The sequence below is a fragment of the Odocoileus virginianus genome, chromosome 28 (assembly GCF_023699985.2).
Source record: "Odocoileus virginianus isolate 20LAN1187 ecotype Illinois chromosome 28, Ovbor_1.2, whole genome shotgun sequence".
Lineage (NCBI taxonomy): Eukaryota > Metazoa > Chordata > Mammalia > Artiodactyla > Cervidae > Odocoileus > Odocoileus virginianus.
In genome coordinates, this window is record NC_069701.1 from 33,973,346 (window position 1) to 33,996,796 (window position 23,451).

The window sequence follows — 23,451 nt, forward strand, 5'->3', positions numbered from 1 at the left end:
GTCTAACAGTCCTCACACTCTAGTCCCCACACACATAAGCAATCTGGAACATAAAAAGTAGACTTTCTAGACTTTAGAGTTGATGCAGCACAGGAAGGCACTTTAGCAAGCAATGCACATATCTAAGCCCACACAACTGAGATGCAGGTGACCGTGGAACTCAACTTGAGAACACTGGTTTAAGTTCTGAGGGGCACCGCGATAATTTTTTTTCCTTTAAGTTTGGTAACATCGTAGACCCTCCAGAGATTTCTCTTCTACTACAGGTTGTTTTTATACTGCTTTTGCCTTTACTGGTCTCAGCAACACGTTGTATGTCATCTGGTCATTTGTTCGTCTTTTTATTGTGTTAACTCTTCTTATTCACCAGGCTTTTTAAAGTCAGCTTTCTGGAATCCCAAGGATCACCCCACAACACAGCTTTCTAACCTGTACTTCCTTTTATTTAGACAGCAATTCAGTCTACATAAAACATTCCAATTTGTTATTGCTGACGCTTAAAACATCCCAGTGTGGAAGGCAGGACAGCTATCACTTTCATCCTGCAGATAAAAGCCTGAGGTCATGCTGCCTGTCCATGGTCATAGATTTAGACAGTGGAAGGAAGCACTAGCCAGCCTATCTGCTAATTCCTAGCACAGGATTCTTCCCTTTATGAACTTGATGACATCAGAACTCAACTGTACAAGGTAGGACATTTATTCTGGGAATGTATCTTAGGAATCTTGAAGGATAAAGGATGACCTAGAATTAGGCTATTTAGATGGCTAAGGAAAAAAAGCTAAATCTCAAGGGGCACCTCCAAAGTATTACATGAGGTCTCCTAGGTGTATCACACACACTGCACACCCATCGTCCAGTTCCAGCTGAGAACTCTGGGATTCACTCCCCTCCCTCTACATCAGCCCGCACCCATGTCCCAGACACCTCAACAAATCTATGCAATGCGGAATCCGTGAAACAGCGCACACCCCATTTATTATTTAAAAATATTTTGTTACAAAAGGAAAAAAATACAATGCAGTATAAAAGATTGACAGTGTCATCAAGTTTATTACACAATTTTCAACCTATCAGAAAGACAAACAAATCACCAACAACAGGGGGACGGGGCCGTGGCCTTTTTGAGGGCTGGGTTTCTTTCCTTTTGCTATCAGGAAATAAAACTAAAAATTGTGTCATTGAGTAAAAACAAAACAAAAAATAGGGAGAAAAAAAATTCTCCGGGTAAACGGCTTTTCTGGTATTCTATATATATTTTCATTTGCCGTAAACTGTCACCTTACTTGGTTTTCTCTACATTAAAAAGACACCCGGAGCTGCTCTTGAGGATAAGCACATCACTTAACACTTGGCTGGCTGGGCGGGGTGCCATATTCTGAAGTGGAGGCGGGGATGGGGTTGGGGGACAGGGGATAAAAAGCTACAACCGGTAGCCTCTGTCCCAAGGGAATGTGCCTCTCCAACCCTGGGGGGACTCCCTTAGTGACTGATTGAGGGCTGTGTCAGAAACGTGCAGGGAACAGAGGAAGGGTTCGGTCCAACTCAGTCTCTCCCCTCTGAGCCAGAAGGGTCTGTGACCCTACATCTCACATGCCACGTCTCCTGTTAGATGTCACATGCCCTTACAGATGCAAGAAGTAGCATCCGCCGCCCCATGGGTATTGCAGGACCCTGTTGCTGCCGCTTCCGTCAGCAGCAACCACATCACAATTTGGATGTTATGGGAAAAGCAATTCCTTTGCCTGTGTAGAAAATGGCCCCCAGAGCGGTGGTCCTTAGAATTCTGAGCTGAGCTCATTCAGGTCAGGCTCCACTTCCTTGCTCCTTATCAGAGGCAGCAAGTACCTCCAGGCAGAGCGAGGGGAGCTATTAAGTCAAAAGGTGAAAAAATACCAAATTTTTGTGACTTTACTTACTAGTGCCAGGTTATCCCACAATAAGTAAAAGTATGTACCTGGAGGATGCAAGCCCATGCTCACATCGAACCTGAAAAAAGAAAAGCCTATGGAAGTAGGCCATATCCTGCCCAACTTGCCTCCTTCCCCATTCCTAGTACTTCACGAGGGTTCTTCACTGCTGAGGTCCGACATCCCCAACTCCCAATGGCAGTACCTTCCTCTAAAACAAGGAAGCCGCCTTCTTGGGGGAAGGGCTCCACATGTGAAATGGAAAAGCCCCAGGGAAAGGGAACATCTAGTGGATGGAGCTGGTTATTGCAACAGGCAACCAAGCAAGAAGCAGACGAGGGTGGTAATGGGCTCCGCCAGACCCCCCAGCAGACAGCAACCTCATGGGCCTTCTCTGCTTAGGAGGGGCAAGTCCACTGAGGAGGCTGGGCGGCAGGGAGTTAGAAGGGTCTGAGCCCTCGGGAGGTTAGGGAAACAAACCGTCAATATGTAAGAGGAAAAGCAAGAACAGGAGCTTTCCAGGAAGTAGTTTCTGTTCCCATGGTCCCTCCTCAAAGGGCTGGGAAGGTAAAGGAGTTAAACAAAGTGGTATATTAGCAAGGGGTTTGGACCCTCTTGGCCCCATCAAACCTAGTGCTGAGGGCAGGACCCTGGGCATATTTGGCACACCCAGTCACTCTCCTAGATCCCACAGGGAGGATCCATTTTCTTTGGGAAGGATTCTTCCCATCAACCTCACCACTGAACTGCTCCTGGAGAATCAGAAACTCAATACGTTTCCTTGGACAAAGCACCATTCTCTATGGAGACCAGGGACCTGGACATGGTTTCTTCCTGTCTTCCACCCTCCCAACCACATGAAGTCTTTAGGTTCTTTACCCTGGCAAAAAGGAGTGGGACTGGGAGGGCTGCCAGGCAATCTTCAATCCTGTAGGGTAGAGGGTATTCCCTGGGTGTCTGGAGGGGTTAGGGGCTTGGAGGAAGGGGAAGGGGTGGAGCGGCCTCCGTCCTTTAGTCCTGATCAAGGTGAGGAGATGCAAGTCCATTAAAAAAACATTAGCTTCCAACCAGACTCCTGTAATGAGAACATCGGAAGGGAAGAAAGAAAGCACAAGTTAGAGGTTACTTTCTGATTAACAAGGGCTTATAAAAAATTATAGTGGCATTTTCTAAAGTTAAAACGTATGAAGTAGGGGATGCAGACAGAAAATGCACACGTGGGAAAGTAAAAAACAGGAGAACTGTCTGGGAATGTCTGGCACTGTGAGTAGTGAGGGAATGGCTGGAGGAGAAGAGAGGAAAAAGGAGTACGTCTTACTTTAAGGTTAGAGGGAAGAACACTGACAACGAAATGAGGAATCAAAGCAGTCTGACTGGAAAGGGGACTTTACCTGGAAAAGTATGGAAACTACTACATTTCAAGAAAAGTTGCTGTAAGGAAGCATGGTGACTTTAAATACTATTTCAGAAAATCTATTCTGAGCATGTCATAGCTTACCTTAGGGAAAGGGGAAAAATCTGGAAATGGGAGGTACAGTAGTAAGAAAACAGGCATGTACATAACCAAATCCATTAATCCCCAAATACCTAAGAGGCCCTAGCAGGGAGTATGCACTTATACACGAAAAACTAAACTTTTCTCCTTTTAAAGAAGCATACACATAGCTATACACATAGAGCCAGGGATGTTCTAAGTTGTACTAAAACTCAAGAGATTTTAAGTCTTCCCTCAGGTGACGGCTGTAGGGGAGGGACCAAGAAGCACTCCAACACCAATCAGGAGTGATCTGGCCAGAAGAGAAAGCAGAGCAGGAAATCAAAGAAAACAATCAGTAGTCACCATCCAAGAACACTAAAAGCACAGTTAAGATCTGCTCAACAGTAAAGCACTGTTACATCACTTGCACATCTTGACCAAACTTTAGGTCCCCAGTACACAGCCCTTGTTCCAATGCTGTGATACCAATCTGCAGGGGGTGGCCTGGCAAACTTACCATATAAGATAGAACTGATGGTGAAAAGGAAAAGGGGGAATGAAATTTGGGCTGAAGATTTAAACTAGTGCCCAAGCTGGTACATGGCCTATACATAAAGGCTCAACCTTAATGTGTGCACTTAGGTAACATGGAGGAGCTAGCCAAAGAAAAAATACACTTGTAAGCTGCCTGATCCTTCTACACTCTGCACTGGCACTATTTCAGCCTGGGGTCCTCAGAGCCTGTCACAGCCTCTGGTTTCTCTAAACGTCTGTGTGTGTACGTGTCTCTCTCAATTTCTATATGAGGAATGAAAGCTCTCAGGGTCTTCTCAGTTTATATCCATGTGTTTCCCAATCTTTGTATTAGACCAAAACTGAACAGAATGCTCAGCTTTCACTGGATCAGGAGGATTGCAATGAAGTGAGAATAAATATATATCACGCAGGATAATGTCTTAAAACAACTACAAAAAGTCAGCGCCACAGACTACCTAAGAATATCCTCACACTCCAAAGCATACACATATATACCACAAAAGAGATGTGATTTGGGAACTGCTCCTACAAAACAAGACTCAAAGGAAAACTAGTGCATCAGAAGTAAACTACAATTGACCCTTGAAAAATACAGGTTTGAACTGCACTGGTCCACATATATGCAGAATTTTTTGAATAAATTCATACTACAATACTATATAATCTGAGGTTGGTTGAAATCTATGGATGCGAAACCACAGAAATGGGAGGGCTGATTGTAAAGTTATACTCAAATTTTCAACTACACAGAGGTTGGCTCCCCTAACCCCTACATTGCTCAAGGGTCAACTGAATAGCACCCACTTCTTAGAGGTTATGGCTCCATTTTGGTGGTAAAGTTTGAATAGATTGAGGCCAAAGTGGGTCAATCAGACTTTAAGCCTCAGAGGTTGGGGCCATCCTGAGGAAGCATAGACAAAAAAAGAGGCTGCTGTTTTTTGCTGCCTCTAGAACATACCCTTTGCTCTCAGGAACACCTGTCCATACAATATAAATACTATTTTTTTAATAACTAAAAGGTATTGTACACAGAGCTTGGAAGTTCTTGTGGTAAATGAGACTAATTATCCAGATGGAATAACCAACGTATCTAAAGGATGACTAGGAAAACTGGGGAACTAGAAAACCTGTCTCAAGAGTTAATTTTCCTCATCTGTCATAGGCCTGCACCAGCCAAATCACTGTTTTCTGGGAACTACTGGGTTACAGGATTTTTCAGAGATATCCAAATTGAACCATCCCATAATGGAAGAAAACTCCCATTTTATAGGTGGATAAAACGAAGCAAGATGATAGCTTTTAAAGTCTAAGGTTCAAAAAAACAAAAAATAAAAATAAAGTCTAAGGTTCAGATGTTCAACCCCCAAAATTCTAGTCATCAGTGGACCTCACAAGTTCTCTATCAAGGGCTGTCAGACAAGCAAAGCCGCCAAGAACAGTGACGTGAAGTTACACATTCCGACTATGAAGCTGAGTGTGGCCCCATGCTTTGCACAAACCAAGTAACACCTCCCTGGTCACTCTTCCAGCTAGCTGCAAAGGACACACATGGTGGGCTGCAGGATTGGGGGAGGGTGGTGACTGACACTGAACCTGTAAGCAACACTAGCAACTGTGGTAGCTCCAACAAGACAAGAAGTGCTGCTACTGCTACAGGAGGGAAGAACTCAATCAAAAGACCCACTCAACCCACCCTCCTGCCCACTCTGAGACTGAATTAGGCCAAAGCTATCTGTGGGCTCCACCGCTCTTGAAGCCTGCTTTTCTGGAAGATATATGGGCACTTCTCAAAACTCAACCTATTGCAAAATCTAGAAAGAAGTTATCTAGAACCCACAGCCTAACTGCTGATTTTCTGAGGAGTATCTTAGATTCCCATTAATATCAAGTACTTCAAGATTGTGGAATAAACGAGGACAGAGAAGGGAGGCAGGTAAAAAATGTTAGTTAATTTCATTTCCCCATATATCTGCTCTCTACAGAAAAAGACAAAAAGAATTCCCAACTACAACTTTGCTTAAGTTTAAAAAAAAAAATTTTATTTATTTGGCTGTTGTTGGGTCTCAGTAGGAGCATGCAGGATCCAGGTCCCTGACCAGAGATGAAACCTGGGACCCCTGCACTGGGAGCACAGAGTCTCAGTCACTGGATGACTAGAGAAGTCCCTCTGCTTAGGTTAATGGCAGACAATGTCAAACAACTAACTAGAGGGCAGTAGCTGAATATAACAAGACTCTTTTCTCATTAGTTTGGTGGGTTATCATTAGGCAACAGTTTGCAGTCCAGCCACTGCTTGTGAATGACAGGCGCTCACAGAAGGGGGACGGGCGTTCTTTTCCCTTCTTCACCCAGTCCGCCATGTATCCACCCCAAAGACATGAAGCAGAACTATGCCAACTCTTCACCCTCCTCAGCTACCATGACTTGAGACCAACCAAACTGGCCAAAACCAAGAACATTTTCCTAATGTACTTGATGTGAAACCACAAAATTGAGAAGAGACCCCAAAGTCACCTGGGTCATGCAACAGCCTTAGGAACCACAAACAGACCATCACCACCAGAGTCTAGACCACTTTTAAAGATCTCCAAAGAAACAGAGGTAACAACTGCTCCTGCTTATGTACCAGAAACAATCTTTGTTGAAGCTTGGTTTCACGTGGGATTGCCAAGCTGGTGGGATGTAACTTAGAGCGTGTCTGAGAATGAAAATAATGAGCTAAGGTCCCTCGATCCAGCGAAGCCTACCTCAACTTTTCAATTACTTGAGTTAACATATTTAGTTCCCTGCCCCCAACCCTCCTGGCTTTTGCTTTGGTTTAAAAAAAAAAAAAATGCTGTCAGTGAGTTTTTCCAAAACACATTCTGCCATTGAATTATTCTCCACATGGTCTCTAAAGCTTTAAAGATAATTTTTTTTCCAGATCCGCTTTCTCCTCTCTAACTAAAGTATCCTGATTTTCAAAATCTTTTAAAATAGATATTAATTCTAAAAAATTATTAATGTTGCACCTTGAAAACTTACAAGTAGGCAATGGTCTTACTTTTCTTTTTTCTGTCTTGGTCAATTTCCCTGATTTTTTCATTTGAAAGTTTGGTGGGGTTAAAATACAACAGTGAGGGACTTCCCTGGCGGTCCAGTGGTTAACACTTTGCACTGCCAATGCAGGGTGCACAGGTTCAAATTCTGGTCAGGGAACTAAGATCCCACACCTGGCATGGCGAAAAATAAAATATAACAATAACAGTAACAAAAGCTATCATTTATTGAGAACTTACTATGTGACAGATACTATGACAGCTAAATGCTCTATATGGAATTAGCTCATTGAATACTCAGCAATCCAATGAGGCAGTTGTTTTTATTATTTTCACTTACAAATGAGGAAACTGAGGAACAGAAAATAATATGGCTGGAGGAGATGGGATTTGTAACCTGCAGACACTGTGTTCTTAGCCATTATACCATGTCAAGTGAAAGCAGTCAAAAAAAAGCAAAAATAGCTTAATCTCAGGTCCATTTCAAGGTGAGACATCTCACAAACAAGCAGAAAATCTGCCCTCCTGAGTTTCTGGTTATGTAAATGGGAAGTCCTCCCATCCCCTTTACCTGTTTTAAAAGGAGGGAGAAACCTTTACGATCAATATTTTTTCTTTCATAAGAAATCACCAACAAGCCAGCAACGGGGCTTTGTCCCACCTTTCTCAGTGATGCCGGTCCCGTTCCCTATCCCGGTGTCTCTCGTGCTCTCGGTTCCTTTCTTGGAAGTAATCATCATGCCGATCTTCATTATGAAGCAGGTCCCGGTGCCTCCTGCTGCTTTCCCGGGACCGGCTTGGTGACCTCTCTCGGGACCGATGTCTTTTCCTATTAGAAAGATTGTTTTCAGCCTCACTCAGAAGACCTACCCCATTTTTTTTCAAGAATATGGTGTTTTGGTGTCTCCTATTATTTGTTAAACCACTCTTCTATTACGCTATCATGGGCCCACTATCTGAGGATGTTAGCTCTTTAAGGACTAGTCTTTTAAAGAAAATAAGAACAAATTTGTTGAGACTTACTAATGTATCAGGCACAGTGCTAAGAGCTTCACATGCTTTATTTCACCTAATCTTTACAACAGATCTTTAAGATAAGTACTATCACTGTCCTCTTTCTAAAAATAAGAAAAATAAGACTTCAAAAGTTGAGTAACTTTCACATTCAAGGTCACACAGATAGTTAGGAGCAGAATTCAAATCCAAGAATGTATGGCTCCAAAGGCCATGTTCTTAACTACATTGGTCTTTCTTTCTAAATAAGTCCATTGCCTCACCCAACACAGATTTCAGACATTACATTTATTAATGTAAACATTTGATCAATTTCTTCCCCTTAAAGGCAGGAGGGCTAGGTCTGCTCTTTTAGCAAGGTCCTTGCCAGATACCCTGTGTGCCTTTCCTCCCCCGGCCAACCCCTGGGAAAATGCTGCTCAGGGCTAGCCGCCACTGGAGCAATTATCAACTCACCTGGACGAGCTCCCGCTGGCACCCACACTGTAAGACTTGGCTTCAATGCCATGAAGACAGTCCTTAAGAGAGGAGATGAGGACACGGCAACGCTCATCATTGGCGACCCGGGACTGTTTGATAACAGCAATGGCTGTGAGCAGCGTCTCAATCGCGTCACTGTAATCCCCTGACAGGGGATGGATGGGAAAGGCCAAGGATGAGCAGAGGCAGTAAACTAACTGATGGAAAGGAGAACTCAGGAGAACACAAACCAAGAGTAACTAGCTGTCCCACAGAACCACAGTATAGTGGATGAGGCAAAGTGGCAAGTATAAAACTGTATGGAACTGATATTCCAATGGTCTGGAATCAGACAGATGCTCTCAGATACTGCTAATGGATGTATAAACTGGTATGTCATTGTCTGCAGGCTATTTGACAACACCCATTATAATAAACAATGTGCACTTTTTGACCTAGCAATTCTAAAAATTTTCAACTTCTGCTCACAAGCATATAATTTAAACAATGTTCATTTTAGCATCATTTGTTGTATTAAAGAATCAGAAACAACTTAAAAGTTCCTTCAATAGGGTTTGACTATATAAATTAAGGAACATTGGTTCTACAGAATATTACATAGTTGTTAAAAAGCACAAGGTAATAAATCTGGATGTAAACAAAGCAATCCATGTAAAGCACTTAAGCACAGTGCCAGGCACACAGTAAGGGCTCAATAAATGTTAGGTATTAGCTATATAATAGATGATCAGAGTACTGTTAAAAAGCTGTGAAACAGTATTCCATTTTTGTAAAAACAATCAAAATTATATATATATATGATGCATTAAAAAAAAAAATCTGAAGGACAGAAACTACATTGTGCATGGTAGTCTTACTGACAGTTCTTATAGAAAAGTCTTTCATTTATTAACACTTCATAGTTCTGTCTGAATTATTTGTAATCTATAACCAAATATGTATATACACAAAAATAACATATAGTTAAAACACATTATGTTGTGTGCATACACACACACACACACACACACACACATTTTAAATTATGCTGCCATGAAGAACTAGCTCCTTCACCCATCTAAGCAATACTCAGACTCATGGATAGTGGTTGGGGTGGGTACCTGCACACTTCCTAACTAAAGCTTTCTTGCATTGCCAAGAGCCTTAAGGACAAGATAATGCAAGGAAAGCATGAAACCAGGCAGGGGTCCAGTGAACAGGACCAGCAGCTTCCTCCTGCAGAATAGTAAAGAACAAAACAGACTGTGGAGGAACTGCAATTCTGTGGAGGCCAAGGAATGCTGGGATTTTGGCTTGACCAGGGGAGGGAATTTTTGCCTGTTCTGTAGGCAGTAAATAAATATCTGTGGTTTGAATGACTGAAATGAGAACAAAACAAAGGGAGGAGACAGAGGTTCACTTACTGATCATCTCAATGTGAAGGAATCGGTGGAGAACAATGACTGTTTTTCTTTACACTGTGTATCTGACTTACTACAATGAGCATACATAACTTTTTAACTTAAAGAGATTTACTCAGATGTCAATGAAAATTTCCAGTGGAAAAAAGAATATATACTTGCTTTCTGTCTTTACTCTGCATTCAGATTTCATAGTAAAGATATGCTCTTCTCTTAGGAACCAAAGATTCTGTTTCCTCAGTTCTCAAAAGCATGGCTGCTGGTTCTGCCCACTTAATACTGACAGCAGGGCAAAAGTTAGCTGTAAGGGTGTATCGTGCCTTAAGATGACACCCAACAGATTTGTCTCTTTCTAGGACAGGCTACATGGATGCCATCAGCTCTGTCTCGATCCTCAAATATAACCAGATTCCATATCAACCATCATTATCAGTTCTAAAAACCCAAGGTGTACATAGACACTAGACCCAGTGATCAACCACTGAGATCAAGATTTCCAGGAGGCAGGAAACACCACAATGAGATAGTATTATTTATTTATATTCTACGCACTAAGTTGGTTTTCATGGGGCAGGCTAAATAGTATCAGTGGAGCTCCCCAAAAGCCCAAAACCAGGTTACTTTTGATTTTCAAAATGTACCAGTGCTCCAATTTTATCCTGAACTTCTTACCATGGAAATGACAAAACTAAAAGTAAGCAGAAGGCAGCAAAGCTAAGGATGAGTTACCTGCACTGGCTCCAGATACAGCTTTGGAAATGGCACTGCTGGAAATTGCTCTGTTCCGCTTCATGATGTCTTCAAATTCTGCTTCACTCACTGTAGAGGGCGGAGGGCCCGAATCTCGGCTGCACATAGAAATACAGAGATAATATCACTCCTGACTACCCACACCCAGTTGTTATCTTACCATCCTCTAGAGTACTATGCTATTTAATTACACTCTCCTGTATGCTGTCTTAAATGATTCTCAGCCTGTTCACATGTTTTATATGTTAATGTTCTCTTCAAAGACAGGATTTATGTGGCATACTTTTACAATTTTGGCATGACCCCATAGTGCTAGACACTCATAGCACTCATAACAGTGACTCAGAGCACTCAATTTAATCAACCACCCGAAAAAGGGATACAAAAGACACAGTTTGGGTGAGAGGTTAAGATGCAAACAAAATACCAAATAAAAACATTCTCTAACAGGTAGTCAACTATTTCCCAGGACTCAATACTATGACAACAGAATTTCCACAAGGGAAAAACAATAGTTCAGTGCTCACTTACTTCCTTGGGGAGAACAAAATAAACTTAACACAGTCTACCCTGCTATGCCTGGCTCAGATTTGAAAGGAACAAGATAGTCCTTACCTGCCATGGTGGTTATAGGGTGCTGAGGCCTTCATGTAAGTATCTGGTGGAGGCCCCACTGTGGCATTTGGTGGGGGGAAGAAGGCTGGATTGAGGTGAAGGGCAGGTGGGATGGCCCCGGGGGGTGGTACAGCCAGATGAGGAGGTAATCGAGGAGGAGGGGGCATGAGATGTTGGTAGTGGATGCCAGGAGGAGGAGGAGGGACCCCAAAGCTTGAGGAGAGAGGTGGTGGGGGTGGAATGGGGGGTGGGGGCAGGCCCATCAGGGGAAGGGCTGAAGGAGGGCGATTAAAGTAGGGCAGCACACTGGGGGGCTTATCCACACGGGCAGATGAGGGCACAAGGTTCTCAGAGGGTGTGGCCCGTCCATCAGCAGAATCACTAGAATCTCGGGAGTGGGCCCGGGGAGGTATTCCTACGAAGAAAAAGGAATTACTGTTACTGCCCAAGCCTTAAACATAACCATGGGACAAGTTCATCCGTCAGCAAGAGTCATCTGACACCACACTAAGGAAGGTGACAGGTGGCTGAGGAAGAAGTTAAAATCATCTACTGCCTCAGAAAGGTCCGAGGCAGCCTAGTTCAGACATAAACCCAGGAAGCAGTACCACCCTAAATTCTGTGTGCTAAAGAATTCTCTTTATCTAGAACTCCCAGTGCTTCACATTTAAATTATCCTTAAATTTTTTATTTTTAAATGCAGAACACTTCTTAATAACCCACGAGAAAAATGACAGTGTTGAAATATGTTCATTACTGTTTAGCTGGATTCAAGCAGATTAAAAATCTCATTTTCTCTGGTAGGATTTCAGGGACTCTTTCCTTGGCTTATAGCAGTTAACCTTTTCTATCCTGCTATATATTTGAAATTTTCTCTTTGCCTTGGCACTTTTGCCAGTGAATTTGGAGGAAAGGAGGGACAGGCAGGGCATGGACAACACTTCTTCCATCCAAGTACCAAAACTGGTAACTGGGATGAGGAAGACATAGGACAAAAAGTGGAAGACTGGAAGTTAAATGACAGAAAGTGGGAGATAAGCCAAGAAAAGATCAGCTCATAGAATGAGCAGATGGCACACAGCTGACATCAGGGACTCCGTGCAAAAGCTTGGTACAAAATATGTCTGAAATCTGGGAGACTCCTACTATATTTCAGCAGTCCCAACCCTCAACCCCACAGGGCAGCCTTCTAGGAACATGATCATGGTTCAGTGGTATGTTATTGTGCAAAATGGACTCAAAACATGTCTGCATACTGTTGGAAACGTGGCTCTGATACTGTCGAGTCACTTGGGTTAAACCTGTTCCCTTTTTCCAATTTAATAGTCTACTCTAAGCCTAGTTGATGTGAAATCCAAAAGAAGAATGTGATCACATGGCCTTGGGAGTCTTGTATGTAAAAAGATGCCATCAGGAGACAAGTGTGGAGAGGAGAAAAGAAGAGTGCTCCTTAAACAAAAACTTGTTAGTAAACCCTAACTCCTGATGAAAGCGTTAAGTGGAATTAATCCCTCTGGCAACCACCTTGGTTTCTCTAATGTAGTTTATCACCAGTACCTACCACAACATTCTCGTGCTTTTCATGTCTCACACACATGGCAACTTGCTTCTTCCCTGAGTTCTCTCAAACTGAAGAAAGAATACTAGCAAGTGTAATCCCCTGAAAGTTAGCTACCTTCCCAGCTACTGTTCCCACATCAGCAAGGGTTCTTTTTTTTTTTTTGTAGCTATGGCTACAAATCCCAAAAGTAGCAACCATTTTTAAGCAGACTGTCAACCAGCTGTACTGAGTGAATTAACAGAGTCCAACTATATCAATATGACAGAGCAGAAAAACACAACTCAATCACCACCATCATTCCAGCAAAGAAAGGTAAAACCCAGGAGTAAACAGCCCACTGGTTTACACCGAGGACAATTAGGTATTCAACACAAATGTAAAATTATACATCTTACGGAAGTCAGAAGAGGGCTGAATCAATGACTCTGAAACAGAATGGACTCTGAAAATTCACATTATCAAGGAAGAAAAGTAGTGTCTTCTAACACAGAGCAATAGAAGCTCACAACACTTCCATCTAGGCTCTCAATCTACTTATAAGAACATAGTTGTTCCTATGCAAGAGTTAAGTGACCATATTTCCACCTACAATCAATCTATCCAAGGTCCCAGTAGACTATTCAACACAAGGCACTATTTTGAGAGAAGGACTTAAGCAGTTACAGAAAGTAGGTAACAAAACTTTGCCATCGCCCCCACTGTAGTAAAAGGCAAGTAATGACAGTTGCCTGTTTCAGGCAGGGTAGCTGCACCTTGTGAGGTCATGACAATCCAAAGCTGGTTCCCAGGTTTCACAGGTTCAGACACAGATTTTAACAGTGGCCCAGGGGTGACTGGACCCTAGGAGATTGATTCACACTGTTCAAATTCACAAGAGACTGATTCTTAAACCAAAATGCCAATTTTTAAATTTACAATGAGAAATACAACTGCCAAGCAGACAGGAATACTCATGTCGGCTGGTCAGTGCATTCTCTTCCCAGCAGAAGACCTTAGTTGGAAAACCAAATTAGTATCAGATGATGGCTCGGTGAGAATGGGGTCAGAATAAAGGGAGTAAGGTGAACTTAAGGCATACCATCATCAGGCTAATGCGGCATGATGCAACATCCTTTACTAACAGGAAACACTTGCCAAGTGAACTAAAATAGCAGGTAATCAAAAGGGTACCCAACCCCCCTGGTCAATGCTGGAGAAAATTTTTACTCTCCAGCATTTCTTTTGGTTGATTCCTTAAAGAGTACCCTTCCAATGTATGTTTATAACAAGATTACAGCCATCTTTATGTACCATATTTATATTTTACCGTGGTTGCTTAGTATTTGATAGAAAGACATGTCTTACAAGTAAGTCCATTTGCTATATACTGATTTTTTAAACAGAAACACATAATTCAGACGTGACAAGAACTTTATACACTGTGTCCAGTTCAAATGGAGAAGTAGGCCCTCAACAGTGAAGTGATTTGCCCAAGGTCACATAATGAGTTAGCAGCAGAAATGTATAATCTGAACTACCTGACTCCTGGCACATAAGTCTCATTTTTAGCTCACCTACTGCCATGCTGCCACCCACAATCACTACCACCCTCCCTCAAACTCCTCCACAATGTAGGCCAAGCCTACAGCACAGAAAACAAACCCACAAAATAGCCCCCCCCCCGCATACAGATGGTCTCCACGTACCCCCTCTTGGGACTCGGACGCACTCACGTTTCCGAGCCTGTGCCTCAAACTGTGACAGGTTCTGCCGGGTGGCCGGCCTCACGTCCACTTTTTCTCCATTAAGAACTTTTCCGGGCAGAAGTTCCAACAATTTGTGGACAGAGTTTTCAGAGGCTACCACCACCTCAGCATACCTTGAGGAAGAAAAATTAAAAATGTGTGAGATCTACTAGACAATCAAGCAAGAAAACACAGAAATTCTCTTCCACTTTTGGTAAAGCAAAGGATACCCTGCTTATATTACATATACAAAACTATCAACAACAAAAAATGTCAGTCTAAAATTTTCCTATTTCAAATTAGAAACCAGCTTTCTTTGCCCTTCAACGGATGGATGTTCTCCTACCTCGCAGTGAGGTCCCCATTCTGAGGTAGTTTTTCTAAACCAAGGCAGTAAACTGGGCCAGGGTGGGAGGGATTAAATTACAGGGCCAAAATAACAGTACAGATCTGTTATCCCAATGGTTACAAACTGAAAGGGGCTTCTCAAATCCAGACCTCACCCTTTGGACTGGCCATTTGCTCGATTCTCTGCAAATTTCAACTCCACCACATCATAGACTCCTATAGAGCGAATAACCTGGATCAGCTGCTGGTCTGTGGTCCACTGGGGCCGGCAAGATGGAAAAGGAAGAAATGTCAAGAGCTATACCCCTCCCCCAGAATGTCCCAAACCCTTCCCCCAAACCTAGGAGTCTATAGTCATAACCATGACCCCCCACAGGAAACCCAGAAGGTCATCAGGATGTCAATGAGAGCAGGTTTTAATATTGTCCTCACCCAGACAGAACTGCAAACCACCCACCTCTGCCCCAATCCCCATATCTGAGACTAAGAAAATTAAAACCTATTCTAACTCTGACTGCCATGTGGATCATCAGTTCAAACACTGATTACTAGCAGCTTTTAGTTGGAGATCTGGCAGGCCAGAGTTGATCACTGTCAACAACTTTCCCCTCAGTATGTACAATTCTTAACTTGGAAAAAACCACCTCCCATCACCAGCCCCAAAACATGTCACACAGTAACTTTTGCAGAACAACAATCACCACCTACCCCGAGTGTACTACAGCTATCAAGGTCTTTGCTCCCTCTCACCCATCATTATCACAGGACCATCTAATGACCACCAAGAGTTCAAGGTGTTCACTCTGAAATCTCATCCCACAGATGACCCTGGTAGACATAAAGCCCCAGGGTCAGGGGCAGTAACAAGATGGCAGAAAAAGCAACTACCCACTTAATCATTGCTTTCTTCGGCACCAGTACGTCCTCAGGATAGTTCTCTTTCAGAGATCAATCCAACCTGATCCCAGGAAAAAGAAATCCAACCCCATCAGAGCACAAAACAGTGCAACAGTGGTTTCTGAAAATGCCATCACCTCCCAGTGCTCTCCCTCCAACCCACCCAAGCCTTTTTGGTTACCCAGGCTCACCCAGGAGAAACTGCCCACATAGACAGCAGCTCGCCTATTGCGCAGGCCACTGTAGGTGTACAGAATTGCAGGGGTCTTGTTATTGGGCTTGGGAGATGGCTCCTGGCGAACAGGAGGAGGTGGCTCAGTGCTGCTGCTTCTGTCATCTGAGGGCTGTGAAGTGGCTGTCAACACGTCATCATACAGGTCAATCTGATCTGTGTTGTTGAACTCTGGGTCCTAAGAGACGAGGCGTTGGCAAAGGTAGGTTTGAAAACCTTTCATTTTGTTCATTCTATTTCACTCTAATAATTTACTTACAATCCACAGTCAAATACTTTGTAAAACATACAAAAACTTCCCGTCATACTCAAAAAACTTCCCCATATAAAGCAATTTTGAAAATTATGTTTATGTAGGTGTTTCTCTTAAGACCCTATTAGGAGTCTGTAGTGTTTCTAGCTTTAATTAACTGTGAGACTCAAAATGTACATGATGATTAAACAAACACACTAAGAATGCACAGGGCTTCCCTGGTAGTTCAGTCAGTAAAGAATCCGCCAGCAATATATCGGAGAGCGGGGTTCGATCCCTGGGCTGGGAAGACCCCCTGGAGGAGGGCATGGCAACCCATTCCAGTATTTTTGCATAAAGAATCCCCAAGGACAGAAGTGCCCGGTGGACTGCAGTCCATCGGGTTGTAGAGAGTCAGACACGACTGAGAGACTGAGCGCAGCACAGCAAGAAAGCACAGAGATACATCTGCCATTGCCATCAAGGAAGCCAGCTTCTCAAGACCACACTCACACTGATGAAATTTTCAACATCTTACACTATTTCCAAAATCAAGAATTACACAAAACTTACCAATCTATTTAATAATGTTCTAAACTCACAGTATATAATCCCATCTTTCTATTAACTATCAAAAAATAAATAAAAAGGAAGTGAATAGCTGGGGGATTTTCCTTTATACATTCTATTGCATGACGTGCAGATCCAACACATTACCATGACATTTATATAAGAAACATCTCTGAACAATACCAGAGATGTCTAATGATATACAAAAGCAGTCAAAGTTCTCTAAAACATAAAGCTCAGGAAATAGAACAAGCACAAATATCATAAGCTGTATTATACTAACCATTTAGAATATGAACGTGCATTCTGAAAGACAGGTGAGATATACTTTTTGTCTGTGTTATATATTACTGTTATAGACTGTATTAGACTGTATGTGCTCCCCCACCCCCCCGCCAACATACACACCTCCTTAAAGGGCCTCCCAGGTGGCAAAGTGGTAAAGAATCTACCTGCCAATGCAGGAGACAGAGACAGGTTCAATCCCTGGGTCGGGAAGATCCCCTAGAGGATGACATGACAACCCACTCCAGTATTCTTGCCTAGAGTCCCATCAACAGAGGAGTCCATAGGGTCACAAAGAGTCAGAGCACACACACCCATACTGAAACACTTTTTCCCAATGTGATGGTATTAGGAGGTGGGGCCTTTGAGAGGTAATTAAAATGAGATGAGGTCTTGAGGGTGGAGCCTATGAAATGTACTAGTGCCCTGCTCTCCGTCATGTGAGGATACAAGCTGGCAGAAGCTGCAACTGGAAGAGGCCGCTCACCAGAACACAAACCTGATCTCAGTCTTCTAGCCTCTAGAATTATGAGAAATAAATTTGTTGTTTATAAGTCACCCCATTTTTAGTATTTTGTTATAGCAGACCAAGCTAACACATATCAAAACTCCTAAAATCATAAGAACTACTATCAAGGGAACTTAATGTTTCAGGGTTTTCAATGTTATTATCTTAGAGAGGATCTTTTTATTTTAAGGATCAAACAAGTTTTTTTCTTCCCCAGGTAACACTAAAACATCCAAACAGTGCTAAAGATGAAACTGCCAAAAAACAGATACAAGGAGACATTTGGAGTGTTTTAGGGACACTACAGCTCATTCATGTTATTGCTGTCTTTTACAAATGGGAATAAAGAAAGATCTACACAAAGGGAATAAAAAAAGAGCCTGATTTGGCAACTTGCTTAGTTCCCTGAAGGAGAATCATTTCCCCTAATGCACCTCAGGTGCAGAAGCTCCAGTAACTTTCTCCCTTCAACCCCATCACAAGAATTCCTGATTCTGGAGTGCAACTAGAGGACTCACTACAAAATACATTCTTAGACCTACATATGATCAGAAACTTTTGGAAACAATCTTTTAGTTTCTCAGTTTATCTGAAGTAAAAGGGAAGACCATGCACAGCAAGATAATGTGAGTAACTTCAAATGTTACAAATACTCCAGAAGCCCAAAGAAGAGTTTGAACCTTGTGAAAATCTCAGAAAGAGAAAAGAGAGTAAACTTTTTAGACAACTTAAAAAGCATGAAAAAGAATCCAGGAGGTAAATAAGCCCAAGAACACTAGGTAGTCAAATCTATAAATAAGGATCTTGCATAAAAAAGTTTGCGTATGATGGGGAGCTGCTAACACTGGAGAGTACAGGGTGGATAATAAACTTAAAAGGTGAAGAAAGTCACAGCTACTAACTCAGTATTTTGTGTGTAAAATATTTGACAGTCTAAGTCTCAAACAATCCTAACTCTAGACAAATCATTTATTTATTTATGCACTACATATGATTTGCTCTTACGGTTCAAGGTAGAAAGAAGACTTAGAAACCACTTGATCCTCTTCAATGCTCTTATCCTAAAACAACACTACTTCAAACCAGGGTACCTTTTTTTTAAATTAATCAAGGATTGTGAAACGGAACTTAAATAAGGAAACTCACGATCTTGAATGGTCAGTGGAACCAAACTGGCATTCATTCCATGAAGCATCTGTGATTCAGAGATGCATGTCCAAATGTTGTAATACAAAGACTATTGCTGATAACTAAGTAGTGAACATGCAGACATGGGCAGCTCAGAGATCAAAGGTATCACCAGGAAATCACCCATACTGTAAGCCTCAGTGAACAATCTACTCTTTCAGAGTTCCTTAGAGAATATGACAGTCTCAATCCCAGAAGACTCTGGTGTATGGATTATTTTACCACCTTAAGAAATGCAAAAGGATTCAAGGAATGCAAAATTGTCACAAGATTCAAATGGTCTCTCTGGGCCATAGAGCCTCAGTTCAAAGAATTTTGTAGGAACTGATCTGATGCATAAGGCAGACCTATTGAGGATTCTGTTGAAGATTTTGTTGAAGAAATAATATATCAAGTTGTATTTGCATCTAAATCTGCTAGCAACATCAAGGGGCTAAGACAGGAAAACAGGTAAGGACCTGAGGTTTTTCTTACCAAATGAGTTCATGATTTATGCAGTTAAAGCAAAATCTAATTCTACAATTAAATGAAAAATATAGTATTTTACAGGCATTGATGTCAAAGATTTCATTTCAAGGAGATTAAAAAAGATGTATTTAATACTGAATTAATACCAGGGAGAAGTTTGTATTTTATAGAAGAGGAACAGCTGTGATTGTCTCAGGAAGCTTCTTGGTTTACAAAAGAGAACTTACATGATTTTGAATTTAAATAAGAACTTCCCCACCTGAATGCTCAATGTTCCTACTTGCCAGCCCTTTCCTGATATCTAAAGCGTCAGTCACTCAGTCGTGTCGGACTCTTTTGGACCCCATGAACTCTAGCCTGCCAGGCTCCTCTGTGCATGGAATTCTCCAGGCAAGAATACTGGAGTGGGTTTCCATTCCCTTCACCAGGGGATCTCCTGACCCAGGGATCGAACCCAGGCCTCCTGTACCGCAGGCAGATTCTTTACTGTCTGAGCCACCAGGGAAGACGCAATAATAAAGCTTTTTCTGAAAGCAACCTATGTGACACAAGTTTCTTGTAACTGTAACCAAAGCTCAGTGCTCCTGGCTTTGTGGTTACTCTTCCCACAGTTCTCACCTCACTCTCCTTCCCTATCACTGGACACTGCTGTCGATCACCAGGCATGGAACCTCTTTTGAGCACACAACTCCATTTTCCCCCTTTTATCTCACCAGTTCTAATACAATGCCTAGCAAACAGAAGTAGCTCAGTAACTATTTGCTGATGAAAGTAAGGAGGAAACTGAGCATACCATACTGTGCAAAGTGCCTGTCTCAGTGCAAGAAACAGAAAAGAGACAAAACACTCAGCAGGGATGGCAGCTTTCACTCACTTTTCGAGTTGTTCTCCTCAGCCCAAGAGCGCCCCTATTTAGAACTCCAAGGTTTCCTCCCTAACAGGAGTGAAGTAGCTCTGCAAAAAAAGGCTTTTGCAGCACATATAGTAATAGATCTGGAGTCAGCACCACAGGGTTCCATCTAGGAACAGAGCTTATTTCCCCTGGGGAGCAGAGTACACATGACAAGGTTCTTGTGCAGGGGTGAACTGGGGTGAATTAGTAACATTCCTATAACATTCTAAAACATAATCTGTACTGGCAGCCTTCAATCTAAGCTTACTTCTTAAAGTTCCAGTCAAACAGAGCTTTTACCACTTCTCCAGCAGCTTCCAAATTCTACTAAAACCTGCTTTGCTAAAAATTAACTCATTTGTGGGGGAAAAAAGCATCCTTTCCTGACCTTCCCCAGGACATAAGACATTTAAAATCTATACTTTCTTCAACTTAACCAAGTACCAAATTGTCATTGTGGTACAAATATCTACTTGATTTCACACAAAAAAGTCCTGTTTAACTGAGGAGACCAGAGACCAAATTGTTGAGACCAACAACTCAGTGGATGAGACCTATGTCTTGTCTATGACCAACAAGCTATACTGCTTAAGAAACTATGAAAAAAAAAAAGAAACTATGAAATCTCACATGTGGCTAGACATGTGGTCAAGGACCCTCCCTGTTCTACGCATTCCCCAAGTGAATCAGCAGCAGCATTGTCATCAACCCACAGATAATGAAATTAAGGGAAACGAGGTTTTTAAAATTAATAATAGAAAAGAATTATGGAAGCCTTTTTTTCTTGCTATCTTATATTTAAAAGAATAACATAAAAAGTAGTAAAAGTCTTGATTCAAAGTAATATGAAAAATTCAGGAAAGCAAATGGTTTGTAACTACATATACTAAGTCTTTCTTTTTATCCATAAATAATTGACTTATTTGAAATTTTAAGAAAGATTTTCATGTATTTAATCAGCAGCCACATGTAGACGACTGCAGTTTGCCTGAGAAGACATGGGAAAATGATCAACTTTTGCCAAGTGAAAGGAACAGCACATATAGCGTATATAAACCTTGTCTGCAGCTTCATATCAAAGTCAGGGTCCATACTGTACAGCACATGGAACTCTGCTCAATGTTTTATGGCAGCCTGAATATGAGTGAAGTTTGGTGGAGAATAGATCCATGTGTGGCTGAGTCCCTTCCCTATCACAACATTGTTAACAGGCTATACCCCAGTACAAAATAAAAAGTTAAAAAAAAAAGTCAGGGTCCAATCAGAGCACTTTCCTTTTCTGCTGCTGCTAAGTTGCTGCTGTCGTGTCCGACTCTGTGTGACCCCATAGACGGCAGCCCGCCAGGCTCCTCTGTCCCTGGGATTCTCCAGGCAAGAATACTGGAGTGGGTTGCCATTTCCTTCTCCAATGCATGAAAGTGAAAAGTGAAAGTGAAGTCGCTCAGTCCTGTCTGACTCTTAGTGATCCCATGGACTGCAGCCTACCAAGCGCCTCCATCCATGGGATTTTCTAGGCAAGAGTACTGGAGTCAGTTGCCACTGCCTTCTTCGCTTTTCTTCTCTAGCCTGGTTTTGTTTTTAAATCCTCTTTATACGTCCTTACATATAGCCATTGAAAGATGAAAATGGGAAAACCAATTTACTCAAGTAGAATAGTGCTGAAAATAATCCAGGCAGGATATTAAGTTTTAAATACAGACTTTGGAACATTCTTGAGATCTGATCACAAGAGCTCAGAATTGACCTGTATGTGAGATGATTGTTTCAAGGGAGATCACTGTATAATTTTCTTGACATATCATAAAGAGATCAACAAACTGAACTCAAGAGTATGTGAGTGGGTCTCTATCTGCTTCTGAACTGGTTTGTCCAATACCTTTACCTCCTCCCACCAAATACATCATCAATAAAGTTTATTACTAAAAAACTAACATTGAAAAACCTATGGACGTCTCAAAACTAGAGTCAAGCTACTCCTGAAAGAAGGCAGGCTGAAAACAACTGGAAAACAACTGACATTAAATGTTAAAGTTATCTTTCATACTTGCACTGCCTTATGAAGGGAAGGGGTACTACATTTCTTCAGCTGCAATTTGAGAGACTCTCAAAGGAACACTTATCAACACTGTCTTCATGAATGCTACAGAACACCTAATTCTGATTTTTAAATGTGGCTAGTCTTCCAGGAGACTGACGTCCAACTTTGGCTTCCTGGAGGAGCAAGTTCCACAGGTTGATATACCACTCTATTAAACCTAATTTTTTATTGCTCTTAAATCAAATCTTTTAAAAGTAAGCCTGGAGGCTTTAGCTGACATAAAGCGGAATAGGCATAAGTCTTGGAAGTCTGTGCTAGAGGGAAGATTTTAGATCTGACAGACGTGTTCAGGCCGAGCAAATCTTCAACCACTGAAAGAGCTTCGGACCCCTGCAAGTTTGCTGCAAGTGATTCCTTAGCTGATACAGGAAAATCCCACTGCTCCCGAGGACTCCTCACCTGATTGAATTCCTCGTCAGCATATATATCAATCAAGTCAACTCCTTCTGACATGGCTTCGGAAGAAAGATCTCGCGCCCGGAGAATGGACAAGGCAAGAAAGATGCCACTGCGGTATCCAGAAAGAAGCAAGAGTTACAAGGCAAAAGGGTCCCGGGCTGGAAGGAGGGCACTGGTTGCCAACCTCCCGTCTCCAGAGACGCAGCATCCCGGCAGTCCGAGCTCGGCCCCACCCGCTCCGCCCCGCCCCCGGCCTCGCACCGCCCCTCGCTCTCCCAGGCCACCGGGGCTCGCGGGGCTCGCTGCCCATCACCCTCGGGCCCGACCGGAGCTGCGCCGCAGCTGCCCGTGGCGCGACGACAAAGTCCAGGCCTCTGCTCCTACGGGCCCTCGGATGGCGCTGCGAAGAACGACAGCGGCGAAGCCCGCAGGCCCAGTCCGCCGCACCTGCCGAGGCCCCAAGCTGCCCAGGCTATAAGTCCCTGCGGCTCCCGGAGCTCCAGCCACCTCCGCTCCCCACCCAGGCCTAGTCCTCGCCCCCGGCTAGGCCCGCCCCGCTCCCTCCCCACAGACCCGGCCCGACGCCTTCGGCTCCCTCCCTCAAAGGCCCGCGCCTCCCGCCGCCCGCCAATTCCGGTTGCCCCAAACTCAACCGACCCCCTCCCCGCCTCAGCGCCGTCCCCAAACCCTCTTCCGGCCCAGCCGGCCCCCGGCCGCGCGCCCCCGTTACCGGGAATATGGCGGCGGCGGCGGCGAGTCTAGACTAGGCCCGAAGCGCGCGAACCGCTCTCGGCCCCAGGTCCCGCCCCCCCCGCCGCCTGCGTCACA

The 23,451-nt window shown here is 43.0% G+C and overlaps 1 protein-coding gene across 3 annotated transcripts; it reads right to left on the reverse strand.

Annotated features, from left to right (window-relative positions):
* Positions 1-1,033: 1,033 nt before the first annotated feature.
* CPSF7 (cleavage and polyadenylation specific factor 7) lies at positions 1,034-23,442 on the reverse strand. 3 transcript variants are annotated; one of them, XM_020916888.2, is made up of 10 exons: positions 23,354-23,442; positions 22,624-22,732; positions 15,943-16,161; positions 15,010-15,113; positions 14,468-14,640; positions 11,222-11,636; positions 10,586-10,704; positions 8,433-8,601; positions 7,624-7,791; positions 1,034-2,985 (listed from the first exon to the last, which is right to left on the reverse strand). In XM_020916888.2, the coding sequence occupies exons 2-9, from the start codon at positions 22,675-22,677 to the stop codon at positions 7,629-7,631; spliced, it is 1,416 nt and encodes a 471-aa protein (XP_020772547.1). In that variant the 5' UTR covers positions 22,678-22,732; positions 23,354-23,442; the 3' UTR covers positions 1,034-2,985; positions 7,624-7,628. The 3 variants fall into 3 exon arrangements, with proteins under 3 accessions (XP_020772547.1, XP_020772548.1, XP_070313543.1); XM_020916889.2 differs by having other exon boundaries at positions 14,495-14,640; positions 23,354-23,436; XM_070457442.1 differs by lacking the exon at positions 23,354-23,442 and adding an exon at positions 23,281-23,338.
* Positions 23,443-23,451: the final 9 nt, after the last annotated feature.